The sequence below is a fragment of the Oncorhynchus clarkii genome, chromosome 23, assembly GCF_045791955.1.
Source record: "Oncorhynchus clarkii lewisi isolate Uvic-CL-2024 chromosome 23, UVic_Ocla_1.0, whole genome shotgun sequence".
Classification (NCBI taxonomy): Eukaryota; Metazoa; Chordata; class Actinopteri; order Salmoniformes; family Salmonidae; genus Oncorhynchus; species Oncorhynchus clarkii.
In genome coordinates this window covers 61689883-61701498 of record NC_092169.1, presented here as the reverse complement: position 1 = coordinate 61701498, position 11616 = coordinate 61689883, and the positions used below count along the sequence as shown (strand labels likewise).

At 41.7% G+C, this 11616-nt stretch overlaps 1 protein-coding gene across 1 annotated transcript; it reads right to left on the bottom strand.

The window, feature by feature from the left end:
- Positions 1-2843: 2843 nt before the first annotated feature.
- Positions 2844-6138, bottom strand: LOC139381389 (hematopoietically-expressed homeobox protein hhex-like). Its single transcript, XM_071124876.1, has 4 exons — positions 5566-6138; positions 3802-3980; positions 3539-3589; positions 2844-3320 (listed from the first exon to the last, which is right to left on the bottom strand). The coding sequence occupies exons 1-4, from the start codon at positions 5918-5920 to the stop codon at positions 3057-3059; spliced, it is 849 nt and encodes a 282-aa protein (XP_070980977.1). The 5' UTR covers positions 5921-6138; the 3' UTR covers positions 2844-3056.
- Positions 6139-11616: the final 5478 nt, after the last annotated feature.

Here is an 11616-nt window from a genome sequence, read left to right as displayed (position 1 = left end):
GAGTTACCTTCAGACAGTCAGTACTGGGTTCCCTTTAGACAGTCAGGTTTGGGTTCCCTTCAGACAGTCAGGTCTGGGTTACCTTCAGAGAGTCAGGTCTGGTTCCCTTCAGACAGTCAGGCCTGGGTTCCCTTCAGAGAGTCAGGTCTGGTTCCCTTCAGACAGTCAGGTCTGGGTTCCCTTCAGACAGTCAGTACTGGGTTACCTTCAGAGAGTCAGGTCTGGGTTACCTTCAGACAGTCAGTACTGAGTTACCTTCAGACAGTCAGTACTGAGTTACCTTCAGACAGTCAGGTCTGGGTTCCCTTCAGACCGTCAGTACTGAGTTACCTTCAGACAGTCAGGTCTGGGTTCCCTTCAGACCGTCAGTACTGAGTTACCTTCAGACAGTCAGGTCTGGGTTACCTTCAGACAGTCAGGTCTGGGTTCCTTTCAGACAGTCAGGTCTGGGTTCCCTTCAGACAGTCAGGTCTGGGTTACTTTCAGACAGTCAGTACTGAGTTCCCTTCAGACAGTCATGTCTGGGTTACCTTCAGACAGTCAGTACTGGGTTCCCTTCAGACAGTCAGTACTGGATTCCCTTCAGACAGTCAGGTCTGGGTTCCCTTCAGACCGTCAGTACTGAGTTACCTTCAGACAGTCAGGTCTGGATTCCCTTCAGAGAGTCAGGTCTGGGTTCCTTTCAGGCAGTCAGGTCTGGGTTCCCTTCAGACAGTCAGGTCTGGGTTACCTTCAGACAGTCAGTACTGAGTTCCCTTCAGACAGTCAGGTCTGGGTTACCTTCAGACAGTCAGTACTGGGTTCCCTTCAGACAGTCAGTACTGGGTTCCCTTCAGACAGTCAGTACTGGGTTCCCTTCAGAGAGTCAGTACTGGGTTCCCTTCAGACAGTCAGTACTGGGTTCCCTTCAGACAGTCAGTACTGATTTACCTTCAGACAGTAAGTACTGGGTTCCCTTCAGACAGTCAGGTCTGGGTTACCTTCAGACAGTCAGTACTGGGTTCCCTTCAGACAGTCAGTACTGGGTTCCCTTCAGACAGTCAGTACTGGGTTCCCTTCAGACAGTCAGTACTGGGTTCCCTTCAGACAGTCAGTACTGAGTTACCTTCAGACAGTCAGTACTGACTTACCTTCAGACAGTCAGTACTGGGTTCCCTTCAGACAGTCAGTACTGGGTTCCCTTCAGACAGTCAGTACTGGGTTACCTTCAGACAGTCAGTACTGGGTTCCCTTCAGACAGTCAGTACTGAGTTCCCTTCAGACAGTCAGTACTGAGTTACCTTCAGACATTCATTACTGAGTTCCCTTCAGACAGTCAGGTCTGGGTTCCCTTCAGACAGTCAGTACTGGGTTCCCTTCAGACAGTCAGTACTGAGTTACCTTCAGACAGTCAGTACTGGGTTACCTTCAGACAGTCAGGTCTGGGTTACCTTCAGAGAGTCAGGTCTGGGTTCCCTTCAGACAGTCAGGTCTGGGTTCCCTTCAGACAGTACTGGGTTCCCTTCAGACAGTCAGGTCAGGTTCCCTTCAGACAGTCAGGTCTGGGTTCCCTTCAGACAGTCAGTACTGGGTTCCCTTCAGACAGTCAGGTCTGGGTTACCTTCAGACAGTCAGGTCTGGGTTCCCTTCAGACAGTCAGGTCTGGGTTCCCTTCAGACAGTCAGTACTGAGTTCCCTTCAGACAGTCAGGTCTGGGTTACCTTCAGACAGTCAGGTCTGGGTTCCCTTCAGACAGTCAGGTCTGGGTTCCCTTCAGACAGTCAGTACTGGGTTCCCTTCAGACAGTCAGGTCTGGGTTACCTTCAGACAGTCAGGTCTGGGTTCCCTTCAGACAGTCAGGTCTGGGTTACCTTCAGACAGTCAGGTCTGGGTTCCCTTCAGACAGTCAGTACTGGGTTCCCTTCAGACAGTCAGTACTGTGTTACCTTCAGACAGTCAGGTCTGGGTTCCCTTCAGACAGTCAGTACTGGGTTCCCTTCAGACAGTCAGTACTGGGTTCCCTTCAGACAGTCAGGTCTGGGTTACCTTCAGACAGTCAGTACTAGGGTCCCTTTAGACAGTCAGTACTGAGTTACCTTCAGACAGTCAGGTCTGGGTTACCTTCAGACAGTCAGGTCTGGGTTCCCTTCAGACAGTCAGTACTGGGTGCCCTTCAGACAGTCAGTACTGAGTTAGCTTCAGACAGTCAGTACTGGGTTCCCTTCAGACAGTCTTGTGGGCGTGATAGAGCAAAACAAAACTGTTTAGACTCTGGAGACATTTTCCTGAGAAGACAGATTTTCGGGAGGTCACATAATGGTCTGACAAACACACCTGCTACCAAAAGTCAATTATGGTCAATTCTGACATAAACTGCATCCCATCTACAAAACCCAAAATCAGCGCCAAAACCAGCGCCAAAATCAGCGGATGTGGTATATTGAGACGCAGCCCAGATATCGTTAGTTTAATTAAGAGTGTATTTCAAAAGGGTTCTACTAAACTAACATATGGAATTGTTTTAAGATGGTCATACCAAGAAACATTTAGCTTTTTGATTTAGTCGACAACAAAAAATGCATGAAAAGGAAGTTTGTTTTAAAGTGTCTGTCCTATATCTGAGAGGTATAAGAAAGATCAGGATTTTATTTTAATATTTGTACCAATATTTAACAAAAAAATAAATGCCACTAAACTACTTCCACATACGTCCTTTCGTGTTTTTAACCGGTACGAGGGGACCTTCAAATGAAATTGTATATGTCGCATGAGTACCGTGAAATGCTCACGTTCACGTCCAGTGAGGTTTGTGTGCGTCCTAGAGTAAAACATGTCGTTTGTAGGCCTAACCGTTCCGACGCTCATTTTTTGCTCAATTAATTTTTATTTTTAAAAAACTCATAATGACAATAAAACAACATCACAAAATATACAGGTATTTATATACAAAAACAAATCTATTTTCCAGAAAGATGCTACAACAATGTTTACTGACGGGCTATTGGTCCTCTTCCCGGGCCGTCAGTCACCCAGTGGGACAACGTCCAGATTGACCTGTAAACACTGATCTGATGACTTCATATCGGTGGATTCAGTGGGAACTCCATGTCATCCTCTATGTCCAGCTCTTGGTCTGTATCGTCTGAAATGTCTGACTCTATTTGTCCTTGTGATAGAGGCGACGTGGAACACTGCAACCGACTGTGAGCGTGCGTCATCTCTGTAGCCCTACATCTCTGGTCCCGGCCCGGACTGAGGCTCACACCGGACTCCGGTCCCTCCTCGCAGTTTCTCCCGGTGCTATCGTCCTCCAGATCTGTCTTACTGCCGGTAGGGTTCTCCTGGGGGGAAATAACAACAACGGTGACCAATCAGCCACAACGTACATTTCACATTGGCATTGTGCATGAATTTTACGCACAGGCTACTCAAGCACGAAATCTATATTAAATGTTTGTTTGTTTTTAGCTTGAAATTAGATATAAATAGCATTTTCTCTATTCATAATTGACAACTTTAATCGAAAAGTACATTAAACCCCGTCCTAATTTATTAATACCTGCTTCAGTCGCCTCCACTTGGCTCTTCGATTTTGGAACCACGTCTTCACCTGGAAAACAATGTCAACGAGAAATGTTTTAAAATGTTAGTCTACTAGATTCTGTGTCAGATCATGTACCTAAGACTATAGGCCTATGCGGAAATCAGTTGAACGAAATGTCTTTAAAAAAATAATGTAATTGATGATACGGGTGAAACGGATAAAACCCAACTGACATGAATAGATACTGGATGTGGACTCTAATAAAACATACTGCTGACCTGTCGTTCACTCAGTTGCAACATTTTAGCCAGTCGTTTTCGTTCGGGGGGTGAAAGGTATTTCTGTGTCTCAAACTTCTTTTCCAGCTCTATTGTCTGGTCGTTGGAGAATCGGACTTGTCCACCTTTTCTCTTGTGCAGTGGACGCTGAATGAACGGGCTCCATAGAAGTTGTTTACCTTTGAAGACAAAAAAATAAAAAATAATGATTTAATATTGAAAAACATGTTTAGACAAATGGGGCAGAATTATATGCTTAATGTTAGACCTTTAAAGTAGCCTCCCCCCAAAAAAGTGAAAATAAATCAAAATTGTTTTCGTTAAACTTGATTCGTTTCTCCTCCAGCAGAGGCCTAAATGATTCTATGCAAATATTTACAGTTTTAATCATCTTTCTTGTCCGTGTTTTGCAGGCATCCGTTTAACCTCAGTTTTTAAGGAAGGCCGTGAGTTGAAACTTGAAGCAGAGTGGAGAGAGTAGAACTATGGCAAAATATCCGTCCTGTGTTTCCTGTTGCTTTGCCTCACCAGTTTCTCTCATTACTAACGACCTTTCCATCAACATACTGCAATTGATGCTATTTAAAATCGACATATGTTTTAATCAGCTTATCTCATTAAATTATAAGCACAACCTCATAAGAATACAATAATAATCACCATTACAATAGTTAAATCCTTTAAAAAAAACGATATATATATATATATCGTTTTTTTTAAAGGATTTAACTATTGTAATATATATATATATATATATATATATACATACACATACATATATATCTTCCAAAAGGCTAAAAATAAATAATCGCTTTTTTAAAAATTATATGATTCATTATACCCCAAAATATTTTGTTTTTGTGGCACAATGATCAAACCCATATTTTTCTTATAGGCATGTATTGAATTATTAAATAAATTAAATAAATTGGATGAAATAGTGAAATTCAAATAAATTCAAAAGTCACCCTAAAGATTTTAAATTGCGTCAGTTCATAGGCCTATTTCATGTTTTGCAGTTTGATTATTTTAGCAACCATAAAGTCACATTCCACCGCAGAGGAAATGAACAATATCAGACAAACGGATCCCGGCTATCAGAAGTCGAGTGTTTCCTGAATGTGTCTGTATTGAGGATGTCGATAAAATAATCAGCATCATGCACGACTCCCGGGGAAGAGGCTGCTCGAGGCCGCCAGGAAAACATTCAACAGCTTCTGAAAGCAGATTTACTCCTATCGAGAGCTCAAGACTTCCTGTATGAACGGAAAGGGTCAGGCTTGCTGAACAGAGAGGCAGTTCACCCCAGGGCGACACTTTAATGCTGAAATAACAAGTGATTTAGAGCATGTTGTAGTCGCAGGATGCATCGGATGTTAGAAACAATAACGGATTTTGCACAAAAAAAAAACTCAAGGTGGTTGATTTAAGTGGCCCAACACTTTAACAATTATCAAATTAAACAGATAACTTAATGTATTTAGGTAAATTATGCCTGAAGTAAATCAACTATGTTCAAGCATGATATACACATTTTTACCTCTAAAACATACTACCACTTTAGGATGGAAACCTGCAGCACGCAGGGAATGAGAATCTAGTTTCAAAATCAAGTACACGCACAAACTTTTAATCTCCTTTCGCCTACACATTGTACATAGGTTATTACAGACGTATAGTAGTTGTCAACATTAAAGTATCTTTAACGAATTTCAGCAGAAAAATCATCCAAACAAGTAAGAGATTGATATGAGTTGAACTCACCAAGCGGGTCGTGCCTGATCAGAGTATAGTCCCCCATAGACCGGTGGAATGGATACAGTGAATTAGCGAAAGCCCCGGAGGCATACGTGGCGGTGAGCGCAGCGTGGTGAGAGAACGCAGGGTGGATCGGTGTCGGTTCATAGATGGGGGTCCGGTACGGAGAGACCAAACTGGTGAAGGATGAATTCGGTGACGGTAGATTTGGCGTGGAGACCGCCGCTGAAGACTGGGTCAGGGTCTCATTTCTCCCCAGGATGTCTTCGATGTAGAAAGGAGTTGGGTGGACGGGCTGGATAGGGGTCGGCGCGTAAAGAGGAACACCCATGGCTGAAGGCGCACTGTGTTGGTACTGCATGATCACACTGTGTTGGTACTGAATAATATCTCTATTCAACTATATTATCTTCTGCTGTCAAAGGAAGAAGTGTAGGAAACCTATAGGCGCCTCTCTCTCTCTCTCTCCATGAGTTGGCTGGTGAGTGTGACCTCAGTTAAAGCTACTTCATATCTCAGCATTAGAGGGAGGAGATAACGGAGCAGGCCACTTCCTGCAGGTACACACACACACACTGCGATTGGTCCCCTCGGCAAATACACTTTATAATTCAATAATATCCAATCAGGCTATCCTTTATCTTACCTTTAAGCGCCTATGTTCATTAATAAAATAGGCCTTTACGTGTTATCTGTTATAACAAAAGAAAGATGGTATGGACATCTCCTGACGCGTGGCACATGTTAAAAAGAAATTTCTTTATAAGTGATTCAATAGGCACGTGGTTTTCCAGATTCAATAGAACAGGCTTTTCACGTGGTTTTCCAGATTCAATAGAACAGGCTATTCACGTGGTTTTCCAGATTCAATAGAACAGGCTATTCACGTGGTTTTCCAGATTCAATAGAACAGGCTATTCACGTGGTTTTCCAGATTCAATAGAACAGGCTAATCACGTGGTTTTCCAGATTCAATAGAACAGGCTATTCACGTGGTTTTCCAGATTCAATAGAACAGGCTATTCACGTGGTTTTCCAGATTCAATAGAACAGGCTATTCACGTGGTTTTCCAGATTCAATAGAACAGGCTATTCACGTGGTTTTCCAGATTCAATAGAACAGGCTATTCACGTGGTTTTCCAGATTCAATAGAACAGGCTATTCACGTGGTTTTCCAGATTCAATAGAACAGGCTATTCACGTGGTTTTCCAGATTCAATAGAACAGGCTATTCACGTGGTTTTCCAGATTCAATAGAACAGGCTATTCACGTGGTTTTCCAGATTCAATAGAACAGGCTATTCATGTGGTTTTCCAGATTCAATAGAACAGGCTATTCACGTGGTTTTCCAGATTCAATAGAACAGGCTATTCACGTGGTTTTCCAGATTCAATAGAACAGGCTATTCACGTGGTTTTCCAGATTCAATAGAACAGGCTATTCACGTGGTTTTCCAGATTCAATAGAACAGGCTATTCACGTGGTTTTCCATGTGCATAAAACGTAGAAAAAACCCTCTAATCTGTAAAAAGTAAATTATAATGGCCTGAATCATTCGGATATTTGGAGCACATTATCACAGAATATTACTTCAGATTTAAACGGCAACAACAGATTGTAAAATACATCTGTGTCTGTGACAGGTGATTAACTCATGATTTGGATGATTGACATGATCCTGAGGCTGATTCCTGTATCAGTGAGCCAATAGAGAGACACTATAGTAGCCCGTCAGTATAACAGTGCTGTGTGTTGTGGGTCTATTATGAATGTTAGTGGTTTTAAATAGCTAACCGAGTAGGGGCTCTATCGGATTATTCCCGTATCGTTTCCTCTTCTCTGTTAAACAGTAATGAATAAATTCCGTTATAACTTCTCTAATGTTTCAGTTTGATCAATAACAAGTCATCTGTGCTCTCTCCAGTTTAAAACAGAGCCCGTGACTACGAGCAGGCCCTAGCCTACATGTTGAACATTTGTGTAATATTTCGCAGCCTATTTGGGTGTATTCTATATTCACTGAAGCTGCAATTTTGTAACTCGGCTCTTTTCAGCTCTTTTAACAGTTATTGTTCTTTGTCTTGATGCAAAATTGTGCCGCAAAGCTGAAATCTCATTGACAATAGTTCCACTGATTAGCCGATTCGATTTTTCTACAAGCGAGTCACTCCAATAAAGGGAACTTTCTAACGTCGTAATTTAGATAAAAGAGACCCGAAGAATAAACACTGATATGAGGGAAGCTGAGACATATAGCCTCACATGAAAGTCAAATCAGTACATGGCTAATATTTGGACTTTGACAATGATTGCAGTGAATTGATCGGAGTGGCGTCCGGACTTCTGTTCGGACAACAGCTGATAGTTACAGAGAGCAGGGTGGGTGGTCATCGCTGTCTAATGTCGTCGAGCGGCACCGACGTTGTTGGCGACACATGGCCCATTTTAGAGACGTTTTGAATTTAATGGAGTCAATTAATAGAAACGGTTGTTAATAAAAATCAATTATTATCAAACACCCAACTGTATCTATTATAAATATGTGGTGTATTATTAAAGCAAATCCCATGAATATCCATAAGGCCGTCTAGGCTGCTTTATCCAGTCAACTGAGAGAGAAAGTAAGAGGGTGTAGGCACGGGTTTTAGGACCATAATCTGTTGTGTCACAGATGGATATTCGTTTTCAACAAATTATACAAACTGGGTCTTCAGCGCTGTTATCACCTGATTAGGTCCATAGTGTTAAAATGAAGGACTCATTATGATGATTAGGCTACCTACATGTAATTACAGTTTATCTGCCCCCAGATTACCAAGTAACATCATAGATTCTTGGACAACAATTAAAATGCTTATGGTTTGCGACCTGCTTTATGCTGCCTAGTGGTTAGAGCGTTGGACTAGTAACCGAAAGGTTGCTAGATTTAATCCTCGAGTTGACAAGGTAAAAATCTGTCGTTTTGCCCCTGAACAAGGCAGTTAACCCACTGTTCCCCGGTAGGCCATCATTGTAAAAAATATTTTTTCTTAACTGACTAGCCTGGTTAAATAAAGGTTAGATAAAAAAAAACACATAGGGTGGCCTATCATGGTTTCACTTTTCCCCATTGAGTGCCGCCTGCCTGTGTGATTTATGGACCACCTAAACAGAAGGAGCATCATTGCTGCCATCTACAGGAAGATAGATATACAGAGCAGACTAGTTTTTTATTTCTGAAGGGTAAAAACTGTGCATCTCTTATTGAATGACAAACAACAACCATGTCATGTTCCTACTCCTACTAGGAGTAGTACTGTTGACCAATCACCGACGAAAGGGGCGTGGACTTCGGATCCAGAATTTTCACAAAATGTCACGTGAACAAACAACCTCAAATCAGAACAAACCAAAACCAGATCAAAAAGGGCCTGATATGGTGGCCGTGATAAGGGATTTTAGAAAAAGCCCCCATCTCGGTGGTGTTGAGAAATGTATGTAGTTTTAAAAGCTAATTTCCTGCAATTCTACACACATTTTGCCATGCAAATGAGAGAAAAAGTTGAAGTTTTAAAACTGATCTCTCCTTTAAACTCCTCTCTCATTCAAGGATTCAATTGGGCGCTAGACCAAAAATCCAACCTGAGCACCAATTATGTGAACAAGAAGCTCAACATATTAAATATTTTCCAGGATTTGAGATAATAATAATAATACATTTAATTTGTTTGGCGCTTTATATTACAGTTATCTAAAACTTAACTTGTCCTCTGTAATATCGTAAAGCGTGGAAATAATGACATTAAGTACTTTCGAGGAAAATAGGGACGTTTCTGGAGTCATACCCAGACCTTTAGAAGGGATTGCTTGACGATTAGCTTAGCTGATAACGGGAACGTGATTGGTCGACAGTCTGCTGGGCGGAGCGTTATATGTTCCTCTATTCCTTTCCTGCTGGGATTCTTATCTCCTCCTTTTCTAATATGGCTCAGCCAACCAAAATCTCTCCAGGGGGAGCGGCTGAAAGCGGATGTTTCCGGTTTTCAAGATACAGTATTTTCCATAGAATTAGGAATTAGAATACTAGAATCAGTGGCGATATTAGCATGTAAATCTTGGTATGGCAAACTCAAAAAATATTTTATGCATGCCAGCAAAGCCACTACACTACACAACAACACTAAACAATACATTAATTGCACTATATAACGGTGACAAACGCTGCCCACAAAATGTTAGGGCCGACATAAAGCTGTCCCAACAGCAGAGCTTTCTTTTCAGCACCATGGAGTGAATCCTTACCACTGCTACACCTGGTTATCAGCAGAGCCTTGTCTTGCAGAGAAACAGTTCATTCAGCCTCATTTACTGCCTTTAAAAAAACATACAGTACCAGTCAAAAGTTTGGACATGCCTTCTCATTCAAATTTGTTTTATTTAATTTTTTTTACTATTTTCTACATTGTAGAATAATAGTGAAGACATCAAAACTATGAAACACATATGGAATTATGTAGTAACCAAGAAAGTGTTACACAAATCCAAATATACTTTATATTTGAGATTCTTCAAAGTAGCCACTCTTTGCCTTGATGACAGCTTTGCACACTCTTGGCATTCTCTCAACCAGCTTGATGAGGTAGTCACCTGGAATGCATTTCAATTAACAGGTGTGCCTTGGTAAAAGTTCATTTGTGGAATTTCTTTCCTTCTTAATGAGTTTGAGCCAATCAGTTGTGTTGTGACAAGGTAGGGGTGGTATACAGAAGATAGCCTTATTTGGTAAAGACAAAGTCCATATTATGGCAAGAACAGATCAAATAAGCAAAGAGAAACAACACCCATCATGATTTTAAGACATGAAAGTCAGCCAATCTGGAAGATTTCAAGAACTTTTAAAGTTTCTTCAAGTGCAGTCGCAAAAACCATCAAGCGCTTTGATGAAACTGGCTCTCATGAGGACAGCCACAGGAATGGAAGACCCAGAGTTACCTCTGCTGCAGAGGATAAGTTCATTAGAGATTAACTGCACCTAAGATTACAGCCCAAATGAATGCTTCACAGAGTTCAAGTAACAGACGCATCTCAACATCAACTGTTCAGAGGAGACTGCGTGGATCAGACCTTCATCGTTGAATTGCTGCAAAGAAACCACTACTAAAGGACACCGATAATAAGAAGAGACTTGCTTGGGCCAAGAAACACGAGCAATGGACATTAGACCGGTGGAAATCTGTCCTTTGGTCTGATGAGTTCAAATGTGTGATTTTTGCGTGCAACTGCAGTGTCTTTGTGAGACACAGAGTAGGTGAACGGATGATCTCCGCATGTGTGGTTCCCACCGTGAAGCATGGAGGAGGAGGTGTGATGGTGCTTCGCTGGTGATACTGAAGAGGCTATATTGTAGAGGCTGTTTATACAGAAAATTGGTATTAAACCCATATGAACTGTATCTATAATTAAAAATCGAATCAAATCTAATTTTATTGGTCACATACACATATTTAGGAGATGTTATTGCGGATGTAGCGAAATGCTTGTGTTCCTAGCTCCAACATTGTAGTAATATCTAACAATTCACAACAATACACACACATCTACAAGTAAAACAATGTAATTAAGAAATATTTAAATATTAGGACGAGCAATGTCGGAGTGGCGTTAACTAAAACACAGTAGAAGGTGATATGATCCTTAACGAGCCTCTCAAAGCACTTAATGATGACAGAAGTGAGTGCTACTTTTACTGACAATATTTTAAGTTGTCTATAATTCCATTGCACAACTTCTAATGGATCACATGCCTTACTTTTATGTTCCTGCTCAAGTAAAAGCAGGACTGGTGGCAACTCTGAAAAACTGATCTGGGGACTCCTCTCAGGCGTCAATGTAATAACGTTTCAATCGGTGACGTCACTTGCTCTGAGACCTTGAAGTGGTAGTTCGCCTTGCTCTGCAAGAGCCGCGGCTTTTGTGGAGCGATGGGTAACGATGCTTAGAGGGTGACTGTTGTTGATGTGTGCAGAGGGTCCCTGGTTCGCGCCCGGGTATGGGCGAGGGGACGGTCTAAAGTTAG

Bases quoted from the DNA above. Each gene is read 5' to 3' on its own strand.
- LOC139381389 (XM_071124876.1), bottom strand. From the start codon at position 5,920: ATGCAGTACCAACACAGTGCGCCTTCAGCCATGGGTGTTCCTCTTTAC. The intron at 3,981-5,565 runs GTGAGTTCAACT...TTGTCTTCAAAG, and splicing joins GATCAGGCACGACCCGCTTG to GTAAACAACTTCTATGGAGC. The intron at 3,590-3,801 runs GTCAGCAGTATG...ATTGTTTTCCAG, and splicing joins TGCAACTGAGTGAACGACAG to GTGAAGACGTGGTTCCAAAA.